We start from the raw sequence: 26,454 nt of genomic DNA, 5'->3' as shown, positions 1-26,454 counted from the left end.
TCCTCCACAATCAAGAGAGCTAGCAACTTGCTTTCATCAAAACAAAAGAATTCTGAGGACTTTATCTACCTTAAGAGGTTTTGTGTTAGAGTGAATAGATGTCTGCCAATTTCAGACCATCTTTCCTCTGGAGGCCTATGGCTGTTTTCTGAAACGTCCTCTCCAGAGTAAAACTAAAAAGAAACGGACATGCATCCCACTAGTCTAACACACCCTGACCCTGACTGACTGCAAAATGTGGATCTTGAAATCCATGTGGAAGTCTCTCTAAGTGGATGCCTGATCCTTGACCTAGCCTTGTCTGTCCGTTGAAGACAAATGGGAGGCCAACTCTGCCTTAGCCTCCATGCAATTTACACCAGTTCAACCCTATTTCATTCTTGTAGTCCCCATGGCTAATGCCAATTCATTCTGTTTAGTGTCTAAGGGATGGGACACTTGACAGCTGAGCTAATCTGAAACTGGAGCGTAGATCTGTAGTGCAAGTCCACTGTGTTAATGGGGCAGAATGCCATGTTGATGGATGTATATCCAAGGACTATGAAGCCTTACTGGGATATAGAAGTTTACTTTTTTTGCAAGTGAAAAGGTGCTGAGCATGGACTCAGAGGCTCTTCCCCCTTGCCACAGCTCTTCCCCACCCCAAAACCTCTTCCTGTTTCCCTGCTTCACTTTAATGGCTCTTCTGTCTTGCAGTAAATCAGGAGACAACTCCACCTCCAGCCTGGGAGATGTGGTGACTGGCCCCCGGAGACCCACCCCGCCTGCCACTGGTAAGGCTACTCACGCCCAACAGAGAACGGCATAACTGCCACCACCATCCCAGATGGATACTTTTCCATCTTTCTGTGGGACGAGGTGTGTTTGAAGCATCTGAAGGGCATTGCTCACCCTCACCTGCAACAGAAAGAGGTGGTCGTGTCAGACTCTTCCAGTTCATCCTGTAGATGGCGGTGTCCTATTTGATTCCTGTCCCACTTTTTTTTATAAAAAAAATCTCCTTGCTGATCAAAAACTAATGCAGTGGGGAGAGGAGGTTCCAGTTCAGCCTGCTCCCTGCTGTGCTAGTTCCTCCCCCCCCCCTGTTGCAAGGAAATATTTTTTAACTTGGGAGGATTTTCAAAAACAAAACACAGGATCCCCACATCTACAGTCTGAAGCGGTACAATCCAAACCATCAGTTCAGGGCTCTACCACTTTAATCCGTGTACAGACAAGGCCTAAATTCTGTCCTAATAGCCACATGGCAGGCTTCTCATTGCCTAATTGCTGCCTCCCTCTCCCCCGTATGCTCATATACTGTGGAGATTTGGAGTTTTCCATTCCATTCCATTTATTTATTTATTTATTTATGTTCCTCTTCTGGATACACGAATCAGTTTATTTCTTTTGTTTTCGGTTGTTCCTCCTCATTTGTTTTTCTCACCCTATTCCATTAGTGCTTTTCATTCTTTGGTTGTTGTTGTTGTTGCATTTTGCCCCTGTTTTTTTTTTTTTCCCCCTTTCCTCCCCTACCTTTTATCTCCTCCCTCCCTCACCCTCCATCCTCCTCCCAGGTACCTTGGACATGACTAACTTAGCTTATGACCCAGACGCCCTTGACTTAGAGGAGGAGGAGGAGGCCACCGAGGAGAACCAACGAACCCCCAAGACTAGTGTTAGCAGCGTCACCACGCCCCCCTCCACCACCAAGCGCCGCCCCTTCTTTAAGAAGGTAATGGTGCCCCCTCTTGCCTGGCACCTGCTTGCTGTGCCATCCTAAGTATGCCTGCCTGTGTGTGTAGGCTTGTTTCTGCCCAGAGATCGAGCGCTTTCGTGCAAATGATGGGGGTGATAGGAGTGGCATGTTCTGGAAGTGGGTTTGTGGTCCCGATCTCTCATTGGCGGAGAGCATAAGCTGGGGGGATGCACATTCCGAGCCGATCTGCTGCATATTACGAGGAAAAGACCAACGTGTACTACGGTTATAAAGTGTATACGCAATTGTGTTTGTCAACTGCCTGAGCATACAAAAGGCGTGTTTCAGAAGGGTATGTTCCAGTGATCACACATTCTCCATCCTTGTATGAGTTAAAAGATGCATTGGCAACCAATTCATACCCTCACTTGGGCTTTGGTGGAAGATGTGTCCGATATAATGTGCTTCCTTTCCCCTCTCCCCCCTGGCCTTACGCATCCTGAGAAATCTAGTAATTGAACAGTGACCCCTCCGTCCCCTGGGAAGGATAATAATGTAATGCTCTAGTAATCCTCTTCATCCAGGAATGACTGTGGGCAGGATTCCTGCATTGCATTGGGTTGGACCTTCCAACTCTACAATTCTATGATTCTCCCATTTCTTTCCCCCAGTGTAAACCCTTGAAAGTCACAGGTCCCAATCCCCCCCATGGGAAACATGCAAGTGGTATGTTCCATGTGTCCCTCCCATATGTGGATACTAGGAATGCTCCACTTCTGTAATCCATTCTCCTCACCTGTGGAAATTATAGCAATGGAACGTTCCAGCATGGGAGCAAAGTGAGTGAAATAGTCAAGCCATTTCCCTTCGCTTGGACGTAGGACTGCAGCGCCCCATAAGAAAGCATGAATATGGGATGTTCCAGTGGCTTTCACATAAGAGGGGCATTCCTCCCTTGCCCTGTAAATTCCATCCAGGTATGGCATTTGCCTCCACAGGCCCTTCTTTTCCTCCTTGCGGATCAAATAGTGGGAGGAAGTTGTCCGGAGGGAGGCTGGTTGCTAAGCAACCTCAGGGTTCAAGGTGGGAATCCCCAGAGGGCCAAACTGTATTTTACACTAGGAGCCCAAGGGTGCTTTGCAGCAGAGAAGGGAGTCCTTTCCCTGCCAGCCACCTTACGCCTGAAACTTCCCTCCGCAGAGTTGCAAGGATCTGAAATACAGGTGGATGGGAAGAAGTTTGTCTGGGTGGAGGGGAGCTTTGAGTGTGGAGTGGCTGGCTGCAAAAGTACCAGGGCCTCTCTCCAGCACCACTTCTTCCCTGAAAAGTGCCTCCTTCCTGACGGCTCCCTGCGGTGGCAAAAGGAGCCACCAGGCCAATCACGTTGCCGGTGGTGGCTCTGGCCAATGTGTCATTTGGGTTTTGAGAGGTTCATGGGCATGCCACCATGAGCCACGTCTGTCCACCAGGGTGGGCCAGGACAGCATGGAGGAAAAGGACGCAATTCTAAATCAAGGCAAGGTTGTTCCCTGCCCAAACTCTGAAAAGCCGCCACCTTTCTGCTTTTCTCAGCACTAGTTTTCTCTCTCTCTCTTGTGCCTTGCCTGTGCTTCCGCTGGAGTGAGCTGTCAGTAACACGCATGCCTTGTTTGTTTTCTCTTGCCTGTCTCTCCTTTCCCCTCCCCTGTGTCCCCACCCCGCCCATTAATGGCGATCACTGGACATAGCCAAGCAGAAGCAGAAATCGGTAAGTAAGCTTACGAAATAATCAGACCAGATGACAGCGGTGGCGGCTCCCTGTGGGCCCTGCCTAATTTACCCAGCGGGCTTTCCCCCTGCGAAGTTGGCAACTGTGAGGAAGCTGACCATGAAACCCCAAAGTTTGTGTGTGAGATTTGCTCCCCCCCCCCGCCCCCGCAAGATACAGGCCCCTGTTTCTTTAAGGTAAGCTCAAAAGCAAACCTTGGTTGCAGCTGCATGAAGGTCTTCTTCTGTTAGGTCCATCTTGAATGTCCAGGCTAGTGTTGGATCTGGAAGGCTGAGATCCCTCAGCAACCCTTCTTCCTGCCACCCACAACTCAGCTTTCCTCCCCCCATGCCCACAAAATGAAGGTGCTGTCCCCCCCCCTTTAGAAGAATCGCTGAAATTGCTAGGCTTCCAAAAAACAGTGGTGCCTGCAGCGCTGATGTAGCCTGGATCTGGAGCAAGTCTAATGTCTTCTTCTCTCTCCTTTCTTCTCAGGCGGAGCATGTGCCACCGTATGACGTGGTTCCTTCCATGCGGCCCATCATTCTTGTAGGCCCATCCTTGAAAGGGTATGAGGTGAGGCATTTAGAGAGTTCATGGGGAGAGAGTTAGGGCATGCATAGAAAGTAGGGCTGAGAGGCCATGTTGCTTTCCAAGAGAATTGGGCAAGGGGAGCCAGGAGGGCTGCCATAGATTGGCATGTGTCCTCATCTCCCAGACCATCATTCAAGCCCTGTCCAGGATAGCTGCCTGGCAACAGGACTGACATGTCCTGAGTTGCTGTGGCTCCTCCCAATTCTGTTCCTTTGAGCTTACCTCCTACAGGTCGTCCCTCCTATCTCGGCCACCAGTGCCCTCTCATTGATTGGCTCCTCACTCTGTTCTTAGTAATCCTCTGGGTCTCTCTGCCAATGGGTGGGCATCCAGCTGTGACTTTAGCACCTACGAGTCTGAAGTGGTGGAAATAGGTAGGGAAGCTTGGGGGTGGGTCTCCATTTTGATGAGCCTTTACCAAGAACTAGCAGAAGCAAGATGCACCCTGATTTCTTCCCCACCCACGTTTATGCATGTGACTCTTTCGATTTCTGACTTTTCTTCTTCTCCTCCTCCTCTTCTCTGTCTTTCTGCCCAATCCCAACCCCCTTTACCTTCCCAGGTGACGGACATGATGCAGAAAGCTCTGTTTGATTTCCTGAAACGCCGATTCGATGGCAGGTGTGAGCAGAAGCCTTGGGGACGGGTGGGGATCTGATGTCTTCCATTTGCTCTGCGATCCTTGTATCAAGATCCTGGTGCTGGAGTTACCATAGGGGAAACCTGAATGAAGACCACAGGAAATGGAGGAGGGGGCAGATTTTCTGCCTCCCACAATAAGTTTTATGCCGTCCCCCTTACCATTGGTCCATTTCCAAATGCTTCTTCCCCATTTCCTGGACACGAAGACCAGAAACTTTTGCTAAGGTGCTCCAGTTTTTGTGAATACACAAAATTGCCTTAAAAACAAAAACAAAAAAGCTGTTTTCCTAGTTCATGAAGTTGTAGGGCACTTCCAGACTGTTGCTATTTTCAGGTGGGATTCAGTCACACACCCTCAAATTCAGACTGAGCAATTATAGTTGTTTGGGAGGTCTCGTGCAACAACCCCACCTTCCCAAAAGATCAGATATGCTGCAAGAAGGAGGGGGGATGCACTGCACACTGCACAGTGTGGGATGACACTTGCTTTGATGCAGCGTCATCTAACCTCCCCACAAGCAAATTGGAATAAATGCTTGATAGAGAGGAAGCACCCTTAAAAACCTGAGGTTTTGGGGGTTTGTTAAGTGGACACTAAAAGGACTAAGCTTTCACTAGTACTGTAGGTAGTTAAGACTCCCCGTGTTGTAGCACAGCGACAAGGATCAAAGAGTCCTGGTAATCAGGGATGCCTGCGGGGAATGACCTCTGCCCCCTTGAGCCTCTACTCCTGTCTTTCACAGAATATCTATCACACGTGTGACAGCTGATATCTCCTTGGCCAAGCGCTCGGTCCTCAACAACCCCAGCAAACACACCATCATCGAACGCTCCAGCACCCGCTCTAGCCTGGGTAAGGCTGCGCTCAGACCTTGGGAGAAAAGCTTGGCTCTTTGCCATCTCTTCACATTTTCTCCCAAGGCCTTTCCCGCGTGGGAAGAGGGAGGCAAAAAGGGTGACTTTGCCTTTGTGATTGCATGGCACCTGACACCTTGCACGGCCCCTGTTTTCAAAAGCTTTTCTTAGCCTGCCTTTCCTCTGATCTGTATCAGCCAGGAGCGGCATTTCCTGAATGCCTCTGGGTTTCCCATAATGCTTTGCGGCAATGCCCCTTCTCTCCCTGTCCCTGGCAGAACTCCTCTTACCCGATCATGAACTTATTTATATATGTACGTATTAGTAAGCCACGCTGTGTTATAAAATACCACAAGGAGGTGTACGCAGCGCTGTGCACGTCAACCACATCAGTAAGAGATGGTTGGCAGGGAACGTCAGGTTTGAAAAGACCATCTGAATAACACCGTTTTTAGAAGACACTGCACCCGCCAAACCTCTATTGGCAAGGAGTTCCACAGGGAGCGCCTGTCATACTTAAATACTTGCCTCTTGGTAAAGACCAGCCAGCAGTGGCGTAGCGTGGGGAGGGCGGCTAAATTTCTGAGGGGGCAGAACCAGGTGCCCCCACAACAGGCTCCCTCACTGAGGCTGGAACCACACTCAGGCCAGGCCTTCAAGGCTGGGGCAGCCCCTCCTTCTCCTCATGGCCAGGTGAAGGGATACCTGGACGTGCCCTGCTCCTGGACCAGCTGAGAAGGTGGGAGGGCGCCAGTGCCGCCCACCGAGGAGGAAGGAAGAGGAAGGTGGGAAAGCACTGCTGGAGACTCCCTTGGTTAGACACTGGCCAGAGAAGGGACTGACAGCTTCCCAGTCCAGCAGGGCGGCCCAATGCTTGCCTCACCCTGGGTGCTGGCAACCCATGCTATGCCCCTGACAGCCAGATCTCAGGGGCAGGTGGGACCAACAAAACTGCCCCATTAGAAGGAAGACCTCCGCGATCTTCTTGAGCTGGGCACCAGGGCTGTTTCCGTATCATGAAATATCTGTATCCTGGGTTGGAGAGGGACACACTTGGGTGTGCTTGTGAGAGTCTCTCCCCCCACCCCACCCCCGCATCATAATGCATAGTGTGGAAACTGTTCCCAAAAGTCCAGGTTTCGGTGTCAGAAGTGTTGTCCGCGTTTGAGTTCATCATGGGATATGTTGCCATCTTGTCTAAACCTACCTCCGTGCATGGGGCAAGGGGAGGGGAAACAGGATGCTCCTTAATTAATACCTCAGCCGCCTTCTCTGTTTTCAGTCCCCCCTCCCCCCGCTATGGCATCAGACTTTGGGGGATCTTTTTTTCTTTTTTCTTTTTTACTGCTCCCCAACAAATCCAACTCACTCTTCTCTTTTTTTTTTTCCTCCTCCCCCGCTTCCCACAATTTTCTTTCCCCCGTGTCTGTGCCTCCTCTTCCTTTCTCTGCTCCTGATACAGATGTCTTGGGTACGTAACCTTTAGCCCCCGCAAGCTCTCGGTTGCCCCCCACCCAGTGCAAATTTAACTTGCTTTAACTTCCCCCTCCTCAGAATGGGAAAGATGTTTTGTTGAAATGGAAAAAAAGATCGAAAACAGCTTTTCCTTCTGGGAGAGGAGGGGGAGGGGGGAATTTCAAAAACACAGAACAAAAGAGCACCTACGCTTTGGCTTTGCCCAAAAGCGATAAGTTTTTTTTTGTTCGTTTTGAAATTCGCCCTCGTGTATGGGAAGTGAAAAAATGGTGAGTCACCACCGTCTTAGTGTTCTCACTATCTTTTCAATTGCTAGACTCTTTACCAGAGTACTGTATTTTTTTTACCTGAACTTAAAATATGGAGTTGCTGTTGGGGGTGGGGGGTGGGCAGGTGAATCAGAATATTATAAATGAAAATAAGTAAATAACGTTTCTTGCTGGGGGAAATTGCTCAGGGACTGAAAAAGGAGAGGGGACTATTTTTTGTTCCGGTACAGCCTAGTTAAGAAATTTAGCTAAGCAATCTCAGAGCCCATTGATGTTAACGAGAAGAGAAGTACAGGGCAGTCCTATACGTGTCTACTTGGAAGGCAAGACCTATTAAGTTCAGTGGGACTTACTCCCAGGTATGCGAGTATAAGATGGCAGCCTAAATCACATATCGGCTCCTCATTGGAACCCATGAGATATTCAAAATTCTGGGCTTTGGCTGGATCGTGCCCCACTTTTAACGTGAAGGTAACTAAACTGTGCAATTTATTGCATGGTTTCTTACTGGGGGAAAAGTGAGGGGCACTCAGCACAGTCCATTGAAAGGAACTTATAGTTTATCTTTCCTCAAGGTGGTACACGTAGTTCCCTCCCTTTTGATCCTCACAACTGTCCTGTGAGGTAGGCAAGACTGAAAGAGAAAGGGACTGGCCCAAGGGATTTGAATCTGGGTCTCTCCAGTCTGACACTCTGACCACTACGCCACACTGGATCTCATGCTGGGACCTGCAGGGCCACATCCCCAAGAACACAAGATGCTCCTGGGCAGCCATAAGAATCCCATATCCAGCGTCCCACATGCAGAGTAGCTAGTGGACAGCCCAAAGTAGCACCCAAAGTACCTGCAGACAATCTTTGGGGGGGGGGCAGAGCAAGGAGATCTTTGTGTGCCAGCCAGCCACTTTATGCATGCCTGAAGTTGAAAATCAAAATGGCACCTGCACCACACACACACACACACACACACACTTTCACTAAGGAACAACCCATGGGGATGTTTTCCTACGCAATCCCCATTGAAATGAATGGGTGCTGCGCAGTTCCTGTTCATTTCATTGGCTCTTGCACAGGGGAATGGAATGCATTCTCCAGGCCAGAAATTTGCCTCCCTTTTAACCGTGCCCAAAATCTTGCGGCCACCACTTCCCCTTGCTTTGCCATAGTACTGCCACGAATCAAACACAGATCTGTGGACAGGAGCCCAATGAATGGTTTTCTGTCCGCGGGGACAGAAGAGTTGACCTGCATATTTTTTGTTACAAGTGAAACATTTTGCATACATGCTACAACCTGTAGGGTCTTAACCTGCAAGTGAGAATAATGAATTATGGCGAAATCTGTGCAGGCTGCAGAAGTAGAGCCTTTAATGCTAAACAGGATCTGGAATAGCAAAAGGGAGGTATGAATGGTGCTGCAGTTTCTTTGTATAGCAATGTTGACCATGTCTTCCTTTTCCCTGCCGCTTGGCTTGCCCTCTGCCTCGATAGCTGAAGTGCAGAGTGAGATTGAGCGCATCTTTGAGCTGGCCCGCACCCTGCAGCTGGTAGCCCTGGATGCAGACACCATCAATCACCCGGCTCAACTGTCCAAGACCTCATTAGCGCCAATTATTGTCTATATCAAGATATCCTCCCCCAAGGTGAGCAGCCTTTCTCTTTACTTCCACCTGATCACACTAACGGTACTGGGAATTGGGAAGAGGTTGGCAGAGGATCTTAGATTGTTTTGGTGTCAGATATAATTCAGAACTCAATAGGAGTGAGGGTAAGAACAGCAGATTAGAAGGCAGGGCCGGCTCAAAGCGTTTTGCTGCCTGAGGCGAAGGACAAGATGGCACCTCCCCCAAGTCATGCACAGAAGTCAATTGGACTGGCAGTTTTATCTTACTCCAATGCTGGTGAAAGGACAGTGTCTTCCTCAGCACCTGAGGGCAGCAGAATAATGTAGGGGGCATAAGGCAGATCACATGGCACTCATAGCTCTGGCCACACACCCCTCCTCAGCATCTGCCGCCTGAGGCTGCTGCTTCACTCTGCCTCCTTGTAGGGCCGACCCTGTCTGAAGGCTTGTATGTGTAGCTACAGGAATGCCAAGCTAAACAGATCCATCACTCATTTCCCTTGTGGGCTAAAAATGTGAGTTTGCACTGAGCAGACATACATTTATGAGTGCAAAATCCATAGTTTGGGAGGGGGCTCCCTGCCACACTTCAGGTGTGCTTCCAATGCATATTTGAGTGTGTGGTAGAAAATACCAGACTCTGGGGGTTTGGGGGTGGGGCTCTTTTTCTTTTTAAGAAAAAGGCAGCCACTGCTAAAAGGCAGACAAGGGCCAAACATACATGAATATCATGTATTAATGTAATGTAATTAACATCTCTTGCAAGTTAGTTTATACAAAACCTGGCAAGTGTTAAACGACCACCGTAGGTTTCTCAGGAATCTGCCTTAGACCAGTGATCAGCCCTTTGGTTAATCTAGTTCAGGGTTGTCCACAAGAACTGGGAGCAGCTCTCCAGGATTTCAGACAGGCTCCTGTCGCCACTCTACATGGAGGTGCCAGGGACCTTTGCATGCAAATTGTGTGCTCAGACACTGAGCTGTGGCCCTTCCCCTCTGCAAAAATAAAATTAAATTTTGGAATTGTTAATTGCTGTATGAGGAAAAATATGTAAATCAACCCTCAAAAGATCCAGATTTCATGAGAGCTGAAGAACAGCCCGCACTTTGTATGCTTCCGTCCTGCCTGTTACGTATGTCCTGTTCTTGCAATTGCATTTTCAAAGTTATTTTTGCCGCTATGAGAGCTAGAACTTTTAAGGCTGCGTGAGTTACCCACCTTGGACTCCTTCCATCCAGCCTGATTATTAGGCAGAGTGAGGCAGCTGCCTCAGGCTGCTAAGTGTCATGAAACGGTAATGAATTGTCATTCATCGTTGTTGCGATTTTTACTGCCAGGGCAGGGGGTGGTTCTGTTTCAGGTGCCAAGCAACTTGGCTAACATTGAGGAGCGATGCATTTGGATTGGGGGTGGGAGGGAGGGAGGGTTTTGCCTACTTCTTGGGTTGATTTGATCCTGTGGGTGACAAGTTTTATTGTGTTCATGAAGGCTTCCTCCCTGGTAAGGATCACACACCCTAAAACGTTTCCTGAGGCTAAGTCCTTGTTAGGCTAGCTGCAGTGGTGTGGCAGACTAGGAGCAGGAGACCCTTTGGCAGGGCCCTCCTTCTTCCCAGTCCTGTTCCTGGCTCCCTTGGGCACCCTAACATTTCTTCTCTCCCTCTCCCCCAATGTCTTTACCCAACAGGTGCTGCAGAGACTGGTGAAATCGAGAGGCAAATCCCAAGCCAAGCACCTGAATGTGCAGATGGTGGCATCGGACAAATTGGCGCAGTGCCCCCCTGTGAGTCCTGTGGTGCACCTCCCTCATGCTCTTTTCCAGCCCACTTCATCCTGGTGCCCTCCTGACTACACCTCCCATCAGCCCCTGCTGGTGCAAACCCCTGCTCATTTCACACACACACACACCAATACAAGCGCTTGCGCTGCCTTCCGAAAGCCGCGTAAAAGAGGTACTGAGCTTTGGGAAGAAGGCATGAGGGCTCTGACTAGGTCTTAGAGTCCTCCCTCCTCTTTCCCAAAGCCTAGTTAGTGCTTTCCTGGCTTTGGGAAGGGGGTGGGAGGGTGCCAGGACCCTGCCCAAAGCCTTGCATCTCCTTCCCTAAGCCTGGTGCCTCTCTCAGCTAAATTTGGGAAGGCAGTGCAAGGGCTGGGTGGGTGGGTGTGTCAAATTTTGGCCTCGTTCCCCTCTCCCACACAACAAGGTTCCATGTCAAAGTACTCTTGCGGCCCACTTGGTATGAAAAGTTGGCCTGCCCTGATCTAGCTCCATATTGTCTACACTGATGGCAGTGGCTGTCCAGGGTTTCAGATAGGGAGTCCTGGCCGGGAATTGAACCTGGGGTCTTCTGCATGAAAGGCAGGTGCTCTACCAATAACCCTTGGCCCTTTCCGAAAATTGTGGGCCAGCAACATCTGGAGGGCCACAGGTTCCCCACCCCTGACTTAAGCAGATGCTACACAATCATTATGCCAGTCCACTAGCGACTACCGTTGCAACCCTATCCAACCCATGCCTCCACTCCTGGTCCCCTGCCCCTATCATTTTGCACTCGCTCACAGGGCTAAATCCTTCCCATTCCCCGCCCTCTCTGTTTCTGCAGGAGATGTTTGACATTATCTTGGATGAGAACCAGTTGGAAGATGCCTGTGAACACCTGTCTGAGTACCTCGAAGCCTATTGGAAGGCCACGCACCCTCCCAGCAGCAACCCGCCCAATCCGCTGCTGACCCGCACCATGGCGACTGCTGCCTTGGCTGCCAGCCCCGCCCCGGTCTCCAACCTCCAGGTACAAGTGCTGACCTCGCTCAAGCGCAACCTGGGGTTCTGGGGAGCGAGGGGCAGCCTGGACCAGGGGCTGAGCGGAGCTGTCCGGGTGGAGGAGCACGAGCTGTAGCTTTCGGGGAAACCCGAGATAGTTGTTCGGAAATGAAGAAACGAGCACAGGGAAGCCTTGCTAATGAGGGCTCCCCCTTACCTACAAAGGACTTGTCAGTGCTGCTGTTCAGTCAAGGCGATCTCTCTTTCGCCTCCCTGCCCCTTCTCCGAAGCTGTCCTGCTAAAGTACACACACAAACACCCCTTTCCCTCGCAATCTGACTTTGATTAAAGGATGACCTCGGCGAGTCACCAGCACATCTCTCTCGCCCTACACCCCGCCGTCTCTTATCTTTCGAGCAATGCTTCCTGGGGACATCAGAGAAGCGTCTCAGCTAGGAAAAGTGGGTTTGTCGTTTAGGTTCTGTGGGCTGCTCTGAACCAGATCTAAAATGGCATCACAAAGGAAGGATTTTCCTCCACCTGCTCATGGGAAAGAAGTCAGTTGGCTTTCCAGTGTGCTATGTGAATGCAGAGCCTGGTTTTCAGCGGGGGCAGGTCCATTATGCTGCCGAGTTGCCCTCAAAGACCCGTTTTGGCCCTGCAGGTAGTGCCTCCCTCCCACTCCCATCTGCCACACATTCTTTGTTCCATTCTCTTAGCACACAGGGTGAATTTGGGCAACTGCTTCGCAATCCACTTTTCTAACAAGCAGTGATTTCTAGTCACCAAGTTGCAGGAACCCACTGGACTAAAGGGGTCTGTAAGGTGACAGGGTTTGTACGGGGCCCCACTTTGGATAATCTGGCAGGAGCACCAAGTCTATGACCTTATGGATCCCTTCACAATAACCATGGTCTGCTGAGTTGCTGCCACCTAGTGACAGGAAGTCATGTTTCTTGGGAGGCTGGGGAGCAGTTGTGGCTGCAGTAAATTGCATCGGTGGTTATACCTCATCAGGATAACCTTGTCCGCTTGATTCCCATGGCCTGCCAGAGGTGGGTGACTTTTTACATTGACAGTGCCCCGCATCGTTGCCTAAACCTTGGCCAAGTCAAGGACCGATTGCCAAGCATAGCAAGCTGAACAGAGCTCCATCAAACTCATCTCTCTTGTGAGCTAAAAAGAAGAAGAAGAAGTTTGCACTGAGCAGAAATAGATTTATTACTGCAGAATCCACTTTTTTCTTGGGTGGCATGATGCCTGCCCATCGTTCAAATGTGAATTTGGACATGCTTCAAATGCATGTTTGGGTGTATGATGGGAAACCCCATGCTGTTTCTGTTGTGTCACCTTTTAAAAAGAAAAGGGCAAACTCTGAAGTGGTTAAACAGAAGTGACCACCATTCCCCCAAAGGTGTTTAGCTATCAATAAGTTTACCACCTTCACATCTGGCTCCCAGTGCTGTTTTATTGCATGGCGTGGTAAGTGACTGCTGTTGCTGCTGCTGCTTTTACGTATAAATACCAGCAGGTGGTCCAGCTGATCAGCACAGGTGGTTCTGTATGTGTTCTGTGTGATGCTAACTCTCTATCTTCTTATGTCTTAACTAACTGATGAGTTCTCAAACAGGGTGATGATGAGCCTCTCTCTAACATGGTGCAAAGCAGTTAACCATTGGAAGCCCCAATTTCTCTATAACCTTGGAGGAGGCGAAGGGGTAGCTTGAGATGCAAGTTGCCACCTCTTGAAACCATACTTTGCTGCAGGGATGGGGAACCTGATGTTGTTGGACTCTAAATCCCATCAGCCCTAGCCAGCACAGCCAGTGGCCAGGGAGAGCCCCAGGCTCCCCATCCCTGCTCTATTCTGCACCACGCATAGAATGCCATGCCCAAAGAGCAATTTCAGACAAAAGTGGCAGGTCACCATTCTGAGGATCTCTGCCTGGAACTGTCCCAAACTCCCCGTCCTCCCCATCTCCCTCTTTTGCAAGTGTTTTTTGGCTTCTGCTAGTAGGGATGGGGAAGACATTCAGTTCAATTCACATTTGAAGCCAAAACCTTAAGAAATTTGCACTTTCCAAGAAAATTTGAGAACCGAAACCCAGCCAGCCTTCAAGATTCACACTTGCACGGATTTGGCAATGCAGTCCTCCACTTGAACAAAGATTGCAAAAATGTGTGCATTAGGGGGACACGTGCCCAATATATTAGTGAAAATAACACAGTAAAATGCAATCTGTTAGGAGAAATTGCTTACAACGATGTGTCCATTAATCTAAATTCAGTACAAAAAAAGGTTTATTAAGAGAAATTTGCACCAACCTGTTGGAGAAGTTTTATGAGGATTTTAAAAAAAACAATCTTCAAATGGCTGTAGAAATGTAGAGATCTGAATTTGAGATGGGGAAAAGTGAGGAGCTGAAACCAATGGATCTTTCCATCCCCATCTGCGAGGGGGTCTAAAATCCATGCTTTTTTGTTTTTGTTTTTGACCTTCTTAACTCCCAGGTCCCAAAAAAAAAAGCCTTTCTTTGCAGGGGAAATTTCCCCTTAGATTTCATGAGGTTTGCCAGGCCAGAGTTTGAGAGCCCCTTGTGCTAACCTGTTTTGGGGCGCTGCAGCTGCTGCTGCTGCTGCTGTGTCGTGGCCGCACTAACTCTTGTCTCCTTTCTCCCTTTCTTATGCATGGTGTGTGGTGAATGCCTCTTTCCACCAGGGACCCTACTTAGTGCATGGGGAGGAGCCGCTCGACCCAGAGCACACCAGCCTGCACGACTATGCGGGGCAGCTGGCTGGGCATGGCCAGATCCGCGCCGCGCCGCCCCCCTCCCACTTTGCCGCCCGGGGCCTTTCCCGCCAGGACACCTTTGATTCGGAGACGCAGGGCAGCCGCGACTCTGCGTACACTGACCCAGCGGATTCCTGCATGGACATCGAGACCGACCCCTACGAGGAGCCGGAGCCTCGTCGCACCCACTGCCTGGGCCACCGCCGCCTCCAGGGGTCCTGGGAACCCGAGGAGCCAGAGCAGCAGCGGAGCCACCTCCGGGGGCACCGCCACCCCCAGCGCCAGGGCTCCTGGGAGGCCGAGGAGCCGGACCGGCAAAACCACAACCGGTCTCTCCGTGGGCACGGCAAGGGCCGGGAGCGCTATTGCCAGAGCGAGGAGGAGGAGGGCTTGCGCCGCAACCACAACGACGTAGAGGACTGGGCGCGAGACGCCTATATCCGCTAAGGCCCTGAGGGGCAGGGCTTTTATCCGCTGAGGGAGAGGCCTCTTCCCACGCAGAGCCTTGGGGACAGGAGCTGTCTTCAGTTGCCTGGCACCCGGGGGTAGGTCCAGCCTCTCCGGAGGATTGTCCTTCACCCACCAAGCGGTTTGTGGGCAGGCATATAGCGTTTGCGCCTCAGAAGCAGCACCATCGCTGGCCGGGTCTGCGTGAACTCCCTTTCCTCGCCACCTTTCTCTGGGGACACCTTCCACCTCCCCACCCGCTCCTCTGCCTTGCCATTTGTGCCAACAACCTCCTGGACCACCCTCGTCCTGCCAGCCAGCCAGCCAGCACTGCCTGGCCTTTTCCCTCAAGGTCACAAATAATCACATATACCTTAAATAACGAAAGCTCCCCTCTCTCCTCAGAGGCCCCCTTGTGGACCTGGAGAGGAAGAGGGCCAGTCTCCACTGGTGCCTGGAATAACCCCAACACTTGGGTGGCAGCTGAGGTAGACTGCTGGCTGCCCCTCCTGAGATCCTGCGTGCCTCGCCCCATGCAAGGCCAAACTGCTCCCAAATGAAGAATCCGGCCCTCTCCCCTCTATAGGTTTACACCATCATAGATCTCTTTCTTTGCCTGTCTCGAGGTGCTTTTCCAGCCCAACCGCTGGGGTGCGGGTGGGTGGGATGGAGGAGAGGCAAGGGGAAGAGTAAAAACCATCTCCTAGTTTTCTGTCATAGGATCAGCTTCTCTGCCAGATCCTCTCCAGTGCCTACAAAAGAGAAATCCAACCCCGGCCACCTTAAACTCTCCAGCCCAACCCATCCTCCAGTGCCTCAGCTCACGACCCTCTTGGATGTACCATATGTCACCTGCTGGGCAGATCCTGGGCATGCAGGGTGTGTGCATGTGTGTGTGTTGTTGTGTGCCGCGCTTGGCAGGGAGAAAGGCTCCGGACTGTCCGTGTTCATAACCAGCTGTGGTTTTGCTCTTAACGCTGAGTTTGGAGACCTCTTTCCAGCACGTGTGATAGCTTGGCCTGGGGTGTTTCGCAGGTGAAAAGTAGAAAGGTATTGCCACCATTCTGAAACCAGAGAGGTGAAGTGATCCTTCCTGACTAAAAATGGCCGCCTGCTTACATTTGCTGAAGGTGTGCTGCCTTCTCTCACAGCAGAAAACTGAATCCATCCCACTGTTGCCTCTTCCTTTCGGAAGGTTGTCGTTGGGTTAGAATTTCCCTTTCCATCAAGACTCGGGGAAACCAGCCTGTCTCTGTCTTGCAAAATCAGACTCCTCGGGAGTTTTGCCAGTGTGTGTCGAGGGGAGCCAGTAGCAATTGCTGCTTGGCGTGGTTCTTGTATATCTGCAGTTCAAGCACATGGCTCCCACTGGAAAGAAATGAATGGTGGGATGGATGGAGTGGGCCGCACAGCCGTTAAGTGCAGTCCTTTACCTGCCACCACTGACCCCTCCTGTGCCTGTTTTGGAGCTCGGGACCAAGTGGATCTGCAGAGGCTGTGGGTGGCCTTCAGCCTAGAGATTTTGTCCCTTCTTCTATAAACCCCAGAGGGAAAATAATAGCTGTGGTTGCTTCTCCAAATGTCAGCAGTACCCAGTAGGTTCCAGCTTACCCAGGCTCAGCTTTTGGGCTCTGCTCTTGTGCCAAAACCTGCCCTTAGGTGCAAAGACCACACTTTTGAAGGCTGACCCTTCACCCTTGCTCAGAATGTAACTGACACCCTTGACATCTGAATGCAACACACTTCTGGAGTTTGCCTTTTTTCCCAGAAATTTGACAACTACGTTCCACCTTCTCTTGAGGCTGCTAAGATAGAGTTTTGGGTAACTGGGGTGCTTTTTGTTTTTGTTTGTTTAGCGATGTACATTTTATTCGTGGCATAATTCCCACAAGGCTCCCTGACCCAACTGAAGCCCACCCTCTGTTTCCATCATCCCTTTCTTCCCCTGTGTGGTTTGTAACTGACACACTGGGTGCCCCAGTCTCTGTTAAAACAGCACTGCTGACTTCAGCATGAATGTAAAATTATTTGAGGTGAAGAAACTGGAAACTTGTTTGTCAGGCAGAAAATAGCATGTGAAACATGGCCTTAGATCAGCCCTTCAGGCCTTACCTGGGCTAAAGCTCTAGTGAGCTTGGCATATTCAGCTAAGTGGGAGAAAAAGACGCTTAATGTGGCCTATGACCTAATCTACAAGTGCACCCAACAGGAACATGTGAGCGGTGTAAAGTTAAAGAAGGCAAAGTACAAGACTAATTGCTAATGAGAAATGCAGGTTGGAAATTGGAAGCCTTGCTGGCGTGGGGTGGAGCCTGCCCTTGTTGCCAGGAGGACAGTGGACTTGATATCTTCCTGTTCTTTTTCAGCTACAGTGAATCCATCCCCTTCCCAAAAAAATCAGTTCATAATTCCCACAGACATTGCCAGATACTGTTGGTTCTACTGTTGGGGGTGGGGGTGATATTCTATTAGGGTTGCTGGTGTTGTTCCCATATTTTAAGCTGCTGTCCCTTATCCCAGAGCCTTGTACATTCACCGCACTTTAATGGACATCCTTTATATCAAACGCCGCAGTTCAAAGCGTTGCTTGTTTTCAAAATATTGACCTGGGAGCCTTGGAAGTCCTTTGCGTGTTGAGACATAAAAGACCTTGGAGACAGGAATAGAACACCTGAGTTCCTTAGGTCCAACTTAGCTTTAGGTTGTTTCGTTTTGTGCCACGACTAGGGGATTTACCGTAACATACAAAAGGACAAAAGTGGACCTGGTACACCTTCAAGTTTGCTTCTACAGTGGATTTCACATGTCTGTCTCTCTCCCCTGCTGTTTTTAAGAGATACAAATTCAGAAGGTCAAGTGCTCTCTACACAACGTCTCCCCCCCCCCCCGAAACTCAGCCTTTCTTGTTAGGCGAGAGTTGTAAACCAGCAAAGAAAAATAAGGCAAAGAGGATTTGAACAATGAGAAAAGTGAATTTGTTGCTTAACAAGTTAATTTAAGAGAGTTTATTTTATATTATTTATTCTTAGCATTGTTCTGTGGGGTAGGGATTCCTTGGCCAAACTTGAATTCTTTGTAGTAAATAGCTTCACCAGAAACCCTTATAACTGGAGGTACTGTATAAAGTGGGGAGGCATTTTCAAGAATGTGCTACTGAGTTTTCAGATAATGAAGCATGACCAGTCCCATCCCCTGGCTTATATTTGCATCCCTCTGATTTATTCTCCACTTTGGGTTGTTTTGTTGTTTAATTTGGGGGGTTGGGGGGTAGAGAAGGCTATTGGATATAGAGAATAAATTCTGCCATGTCTCTGCCTCGCCATTATTACAATTGATTTTTCAGTGCTCCAATGACCCATCCCCATTACCATGGGAATAAAAGTATTTTATAAAATGCACTTTGACATTTTTATTGAGATGTGGAAGAAGACAAAAATGCACGCACACAAACACAGCCCCCAAAGGAGGGAGTGCTGGGGTGTTGTTTCAAATATCCAGACCTTTCCCTGGGTGAGAAAGATACCTCACACAAAAAAAGCAACCTGTACATCAGTAAACATGTAGAACCAGCAACGTGAGTATTTTAAGGGTACTGATGTGTCAAGAAATCCAAGATGCTACACAGCAATCCCCCGGAAGGGTGGCTGTTGTAGGGGGTGGCTGTCAGAAAAGCAATGTGAAACTACCTTAAATGACAAGTGCTATTGCAATGTATGACCTTGTGAACATGACCTTGCCTCTGATTCTTATCTAGCTGAAATGCCATTCACATTCAGGCTTAGCAAAACTGCAAGGCTTGTAGAAGTGTAAAAAAAAGAGAGAGATGTTTTACAGAGAACCCTAAGAGAGTCAAAATGCACAATGATGCCTGAGTACGCGTGCGAAGTACAGTGGTACCTCGGGTTAAGTACTTAATTCGTTCCGGAGGTCCATTCTTAACCTGAAACTGTTCTTAACCTGAAGCACCACTTTAGCTAATGGGGCCTCCTGCTGCTGCCGCGCCGCCGGAGCACGATTTCTGTTCTCATCCTGAAGCAAAGTTCTTAACCCAAGGTACTATTTCTGGGTTAGCGGAGTCTGTAACCTGAAGCATATGTAACCCGAGGTACCACTGTAGATTGATGGGGGGGGGCACAAGAAGGGAGGGAAAATGGAACACAATGTCCCAAAAGAGGTCATTGTTGGCTGCATCCCTAAACAGGATTACTCCATACAGCAACGTTTTACTTACATACGTGTGTACACCACCAGAGCTTTCCAAACTTTAAATGTTGGTGAAACACTTTTTAGACATGCATCATTTCGCGGCACAGTAATTCCGTTTTAATAGCAAACCGGAGGTTAAACTAACCCCTTTCGAGCCCCAGGAGGAGCGTTCACGTGACGCATCTACACACTGCAGCTGACACACTAATGGAAAGCTCTGGTGTAAATGTGAATGTACATAGTTCACAGGTGGAGACACTGCCATTGTGATGCTTCCACCACGGCACCCCTTCAAACTCAAGCACAGGGCAGAGTGTCTGCGGAGGAAGAAGGGAAGCTCTGCAGCTCAGGGGTGGGGCATCTGCCTGGCGTGTCGAAGGTCCCATGTTCAAGCCAGGTAGGGCATCTCCATTTTGTCTGCACCCAGGCAGCTCTGGCGTACAGGCTCTCAGTCTGTTACACACTATATACATCTGAAGCACATTCTTTTCCTCAAAGAATTCTGGTCATTGTAGTTCGATAACGGTTGCTGGGAGCTGTAGCCAAGTGAGGGGTAAACTACAGTGCCCAGAATTCTTTGAGGGAAAGAATGTGGTTTGAAGGCATAGTGTGTAGTACACAGCCTTGTTTTCTCTAGGCCTAGTGTTTCAGTTTTTCCTCACATGTGACCTCACATTTCTCCTTCAGCTTTCCTTCCTCCAAAGCTGTACTGTCTGGCTACCTGCCCTTGCTCCAGCAAGGCCTCTGCTCTCTCCAGTGAGCACAGCCTTTGGCCACCACCCATTTTACTCCTTTCCTTCAGCTACCCCAACCTCCTTGGTGCCTGCCTTCCACTCTCAGCTGCCCAGGCCGCAGCCTTCCTACCCAGCACTCTTGCCTGGTATCCATATTTCCCCTCACAGAGCCACAATTTCCAGAGCGGTTTAACAAGCAATCCCTTTCCGTACAGGACTCTTGAGAATTGTAACTTTGTAAGGGGAATAGGGGTCTTCTAACAATTCTCATTGCCTTTCACGAACTACAGTTCTCAGAATTCTTGGAGTGTGTGTCATGAAGTGGTATCAAGAATGCTTTAAATGTCACGTGGCCTTGGCATGTTTCAGAATACCGTCTGCTAGGGTGCGTGGCCAAACTACATTGCCATCACCATTGGTTGGTTAGGATTTGGTTAGCCCAAATCCAGCCCCCACAACACACCCAATTACAGCAAAGGTGGCGCTGGTTAAATCAGACCCCCCCCTCCCCCAAGTCCAAATCCAGCGCCCCGTTGCATACAGAAGTCTTGCGCTCCGCAGACCTGGACGGAGCCACATTGGATTTAATGAAAACAGCAAGAATGCCTGAACCTCTGTGCTCGGGACTTCAACTTCCCCTGGTGTTTTCTGGTAAGTACTGCTGCTAAACTATTTTTTGTTTTCACTAGAAGATTTTCCTTGGGTAACAAAAGTACATACAGTATCTCTGTTGCCAATTCATAGTGTCAGCTACAATTAAGTGTGAGACCTTATTGTGCGTCAGCCTCTGAGGCGTGGGGATCAGTGGGAGTGGCGCTCTAGGAGGCTCCCTAGCTGGCCAGGTGGGGCTCGCTAGCTCTGGAGGAGGGATGTGATTCCTCAGCTGGATCAGGCTTAGAACAGGTGAGGGTCACCTGCCTCGTCAAGCCCAGGTGCTGCAATCAGCCTGCAAAGTACAAAAGGGAAGCAGGGCTGAGGGGCTGGGTCTGATCAGCCACCCATGTTGATGGGCAGATTGGATGCTCTAGGGTCTGTGGGACTGTGCTTTAGTTTGGACTTTGGACATGTGGATTGATTCTGGACTGGAGACTGACAAACTGACTCGCTGCCCAGTAGGCCAGGGCTTCAGAACTGGGTGTAGCTGGGACTGGGACACACCAAGTGAAGCAGGGGATCAGGAAGGAAGTACTCACATGGTGATGGAGGATGGTGAGGGGAAGGAGATCAATGCAGAGGACCCAGAAACAGCAAGACCCATCACCAGAGCCAGAGGGGGCCCTTTCCCCATGAACATGCGCTGTGAGGAGCAGCAGGAGTGGTCCTCTAGAAGGCTGAGGCAGACAAAGGCCCACAGCCCAGCTCCCTAGCTGGCCAGGTGGGGCTTGCTAGCTCTGGAGGAGGAATGTGATTCCTCAGCTGGAGCAGGCTTAGAACAGGTGAGGGTCACCTGCCTCGTCAAGGCCAGGTGCTGCAATCAGCATGCAAAGTACAAAAGGGAAGCAGGGCTGAGGGGCTGTGCCTGCTCAGCTGCCCATGTTGAGGGACCACGGCTTGGATGCTCCTGGGCTTCTATGGGACTGTGCTTTGGGTTTCATTCTGGACTGTATCTTGACTGCTGGACTTCAGACTTGGCTACTTGAATTGACCTTGGACTGTGTTTCCTGACCTCTGGACTTGGCATACTGACTTGCTGCCAGGTAGGCCAGGGGCTCAGGACATGTTTCTTTCAACAGCACAAATGGGGGGGGGGGGCAACAGTCTAGATCAGGGGTCAGCAAACTTTTCCAGCAGCAGTCCACTGTCCCTTATACAATGTGGTGGGCCGGACTATATTTTTTTTTTGGGGGGGGGGGGATGAACAAATTCCTATGCCCCACAAATAACCCAGAGATTCATTTTAAATAAAAGCACACATTCTACTCTTGTAAAAACACCAGGCAGGCCCCACAAATAACAGAGATGCATTTTAAATAAAAGGACACATTATATTCATGTAAAAGCACTGATTCTGCGGGCCGGAAGGTGATTGGGCCTGATCCAGCCCCTGGGCCTTAGAGCTGTTCTGCCAAGCCTTTGGCCAGGGCACAGCCTGACTCCCTCTTTGGCAATCTACGCAGAACTCTACCCAATGGTTGCCATCAATTTGATTTGAAGTAATTTTTAATGAAATGGTTTTTAAAATGTTGTCTTATTTTATTGTTAGGCACCCTGAGCCCGGCTTCGGCTGGGGAGGGCGGGATATAAATAAAAATTTGTTATTATTATTATTTATTATTAGTTTGCCTACCCATGTGGTAACACAAGGAAGCAGGGAAAGTTTCCTCCCAGTAGCGGAGGAAGGGGAGTGCAGGGGGTGTCATCACTGGGGTGTGTGTGTGTGTGTGACAAAATGACAAAATGAGTTTTAAAAAATAAAAATTGGGCTCACAAAACTTTTTAGTTCAGTCAACAAACATAGCTAAACGTGACTGGCACTGGGCGCCACACTACGGGGGCTGGCACTTACTGCCATGCCTGCATCATGCCCAAGCCACACATGTCTCCTGGGAGTGACATGGTGGCTTGGGCGCCTGCAGGCTGTGCACTGCCTGAAACTAGATTAGGCTGCCACGACTGCTGTTTGTTATAGAAAAGCCATTCACACAATTCCTTATTGCATGAGTGGTGTCTCTAGCTGAGACCCCCGAAAGACATACCCTCCCACATTTCTTTGATGAAAATAGGGACATCCTATTCCATAATAATAATTTTATTCCTTATACCCTGCCCATCTGACTGGGTTGCCCCAGCCACTCTGGGCAGCTTCCAACATATACTATATGAAAACATAATAAAACATTAAACATTTTTTTAAAAAACTTCCCAACACAGGGTTGCCTTCCAATGTCTTCTAATCACCTTGGCTCGGTAGTCACATAACTCTGTACCCTCCAACATTTATCTGATGAAAATATGGGCGTGATTGGGAACAGCGGGACATTCTGGAACCAAACCAGAAGCCAGGATGACTTTTGTAAATCAAGACTGCCCCTGGAAAATAGGGACGCTTGGAGGGTCTGCCAGAAGAGAAGCTCTCATAAATGCCCCACTCTAGCTATGCCCTTGGGACTCTTCTCCCCTGTGCTGTCCCCAAGAATTGTTGTAACTGCTAAGGCTCAAGGTCGAACGACGTTATCAAAACATTCATGTACTGATTCAGCTCTGTGGTTTAAAAAAAATAAAAATTGGCAAGGTGTACCTTGCCTCCACAATTGTCCTTGTATTAGCTCTCCGTTCAGCTGCCTTATTAACAAGCTACGTTTGTCCTGCATATCCTGAAGTGGAAAGAGTCTAGCATCAGCCCAAGAGGTATTTCTGACTCTGGCACCTCTCAAGAGAATCATCAAGTTTCTCAAGCAGTTGCTGAGCTGAGCTGCCCAAGCACAGGCTTCCAAACTGAAGCAGATATTGGCAGTTGGAACTGCTGGGTTCATGCAAATTCTCAAAGCCTCCTCTGTGGCTTCACTGCTTTCCTTTGCACTGGGAATAGGGGGGAAATATTTGGTCCTGTTTGTATTTACAGCTGAATTTATCAAATCCACACTTCACAACACAACATGGCAACCAAAACACGGGGCAGTCCTCCAAATTCACACTCCTCCTAGTCTTGCGACACACTTTTCCAACCATTGTTTACAAAAATGCATGTATTAGGGGGTAAAGGAAAATGTCTAGAGCGAAAAAGAACATACAAAATCGAATTGTATTGGGAAACATTGTTTGGGCGGGGGAAGTGTGCATTGGTCAGAGCTACAAAGGTATGTTTTTGAGAGTCCCATGGACTGCAAGAAGATCAAACGCATCCATTCTTAAGGAAATCAGCCCTGAGTGCTCACTGGAAGGACAGATCCTGAAGCTGAGGCTCCAGTACTTTGGCCACCTCATGAGAAGAGAAGACTCCCTGGAAAAGACCCTGATGTTGGCAAAGATGGAGGGCACAAGGAGAAGGGGACGACAGAGGACAAGATGGTTGGATAGTGTTTTCGAGGTTAGCAGCATGAGTTTGACCAAACTGCGGGAAGTAGTGGAGGACTGAGGTGCCTGGCGTGCTCTGGTCCATGGGGTCACGAAGAGTCGGACACGACTAAACGACTAAACAACAACAACAACAACAAAGGTATGTTTATAAGGAGAAATTTGCACTGAAATACTGAATAATTCTCATGAGGATTTAAAAAAAAAAAGCAAATTGCTGCAGGAACATGGAGAACTGAACTTAAGATGGGAAAAATGAGAACTTAGGAGAACCAGAACAGACAGGTCTTTCCATCCTTGCCCCACGGTCACCTCTGTTGATCCAAGTACTGTATTTGGATGTGGGCAAGGGTGGAATCACATTTAATGCCTGCAAACTAAGGATTAGCAGTCTGTGGCCCTCCAGTTATTGCTGGGGTCCAGCACCCATCAGCCCCAGCCGTCATGGTCAATGGGCATGAAACCCAACAAAATCTGGAGGGCCGCAGGTTCCCCCTCCCTTCTGCAAATGTCACTCATCTCTCTGGTTAGGTATAATTGTGACATCATGCTAATCACACATACAAACAGGGAGGACCAAGAGGTTTGGTAAAGCATTGGGCACTCCCTGCGTCCAGTGTTGTACGTATTGCCCCCGACAGCACCTGGGCCCATGGAGGTGCATGCCATTTCTAGTAAACCCCATTCACTTCACAGAGCTACAATTCCCAGAATTCACCTGGGAAGAGGTATGGGTTGTTCAACCACTCTGAGGACAGTAGCTTTGTGAGGGGGAGAGGGGTCTCCTAACAACTCCTAGCACCCTTCACAAACTACAGCTCCCAGAATTATTTGAGGGGGAAGCCATGAAATGGCATCGCAGTGCTTTAAACATACGGTGTGAATGTGTCCTTAATCACACACACACACACACACACACACACACGTGATAGGAATTTTATGGTCTTAGATATATGGTAATGTTCATAACTGCACATACATAGATCAACACAGGAAGACCAACCTGGAACCATTTTCATTCCTAAACTGACCAAATCCTTTCTCTGCAAGGTTAAACTGGAAAAGCCTCCCCATTGTCTCTTTCCTCACAAATCCTGTCTCAAGGATATGTCTGTTTGAATAAGGTGTGAGCCTGTGACCTGGCCCAGGAAATAAGTATTTTACCACTACAAAAGAATGGCCAGGCTCCCTGGGAAATCCAATCAAGTAACTTGCCAGACAGGAGATAAACTGTGACAGGAGAAAAACAACATTTAAATTTCTGTGATGTAGGTGGGATGTATCTGAGGGGTGGTCTTAGAATAGATTACACCCCTTCTGTGATGTATGCATAATGTTTCTGGGGGTGGTCTTGATCTAGAGAATGGGAATTTCAAAAGTCTTTATAAGCCCTTGCACAGCATCTTTCTGGGTCCTCCTCCTCTCCTGCGTGGGAGGGAGTACCCTGTTGCAACAGATCAATAAAGATCAAGCTTACTAGCTGCTTTGCTTCTCAATATTCTCTGGTTGGCCTCTGTTATTTTCTCCTACCAATAGGGAACCTATGTAAGGACTCTATATGGGCTCTTGGATACCCCATAAGGGAAAAGGGCATATTTTTTATTTACAACACACACACACAGTGCTTTTTTCTAAAAAGAATGTTGGGGTACTCTCATTTTGACTCAATAAAATCACCATTTATAGTTCAAATTGGGGAAAATAAATACAATAAATGGTCAAAAATACAAAGATTCACAAAATGTTTAGGAGTATGTGTACCTCTGCGTCCCCCCAGAAAAAAACACTCTGTGTGCGTATGCACACATATACACTGCTTTTTTCCCTATAAAAATAAGGGCCGGTACTCACCATGAAGTTGTTACATTAAGTGCCACACTTTTTAACAACAAAAAGAGGTGCCAGTACTGCATATCCTTGAGTACCCCCTTTAACAAAGCACTTTTAAATCGTCGGTGGCACTTTCTTCTTTACCTAATAGTTAATATGTCCCTTCTGGGAAAGCCAGGCAGATGTACTCTACTCCTGACTTCTCTCCAAGCTACTAGAAACCCAGCTCCATGGAAGCAGCACAAGCGAGTAGTGTTTGTTGGCACAGGGAATTATATGCTCAACTTCTGCTCTCTCAGCCCATGCTTTTGCTACAGACAATGGAGAGAAAACTGTGTTGCTAAGCCAAACCTCAGCTGGTGCTGGACACAGCTGATGGATGGCTGGCCAGCCAAGAGCCACTCAAAGAAGTTATCCAGCTGTCGTCTAGCAGTTTCACTGGGGATTATTATGGTGGGATGGGGGTGTAAAAGAATGCAGAGGTGCATGGTTTATTGGCTGAAATCCAGGCGTTGATCCCATCCTGTTCCTCAGGGCTGTGGACATTTAATTATGAATAAAATTAAGGCCCCTGTTTGTTTAATCTCAGCCCAGTGTGGTGCCCAGACACAGCTTCTGGCTCAGGAAGAGAGGTGCTCCATACGGAGAGCTTATCTCCACCCCACCCTGTCGTGGCTTGAAATGGACACACACAGGTGAATTTTTCCAACACCAGTCACAGGGGTGGACAGAAGGTAGATGATGATCCATGAACTGATCACCAGCCCAATTTCTGGGGGTGGGGGTGG

General features: G+C 49.0%; 1 protein-coding gene across 6 annotated transcripts in view; it reads left to right on the top strand.

Moving 5' to 3' along the window:
* CACNB1 (calcium voltage-gated channel auxiliary subunit beta 1) overlaps positions 1-18,280 on the top strand; it is a 51,109-nt gene extending 32,829 nt beyond the window's left edge. For 3 of the 6 annotated variants that reach the window (XM_028704005.2, XM_077917272.1, XM_077917273.1), the window contains 9 exons: positions 697-773; positions 1,557-1,714; positions 3,921-4,001; positions 4,582-4,640; positions 5,405-5,514; positions 8,752-8,903; positions 10,571-10,666; positions 11,487-11,672; positions 14,364-18,280. In XM_028704005.2, coding sequence (XP_028559838.2) covers positions 697-773; positions 1,557-1,714; positions 3,921-4,001; positions 4,582-4,640; positions 5,405-5,514; positions 8,752-8,903; positions 10,571-10,666; positions 11,487-11,672; positions 14,364-14,882 — 1,438 coding nt within the window. In that variant the 3' untranslated portion in view covers positions 14,883-18,280. Of the gene's footprint in view, positions 1-696; positions 774-1,556; positions 1,715-3,405; positions 3,426-3,920; positions 4,002-4,581; positions 4,641-5,404; positions 5,515-8,751; positions 8,904-10,570; positions 10,667-11,486; positions 12,038-14,363 lie in introns of those variants that run through there. The other 3 variants (XM_028704008.2, XM_028704010.2, XM_077917274.1) reach the window with 2 other exon arrangements.
* The last annotated feature ends 8,174 nt before the right edge of the window (positions 18,281-26,454 follow it).

The sequence above is a fragment of the Podarcis muralis genome, chromosome 13, assembly GCF_964188315.1.
Source record: "Podarcis muralis chromosome 13, rPodMur119.hap1.1, whole genome shotgun sequence".
NCBI classification, from domain to species: Eukaryota; Metazoa; Chordata; class Lepidosauria; order Squamata; family Lacertidae; genus Podarcis; species Podarcis muralis.
The sequence above is the reverse complement of the archived record's forward strand: the minus strand, read 5'-3'. Positions and strand labels throughout refer to the sequence as shown.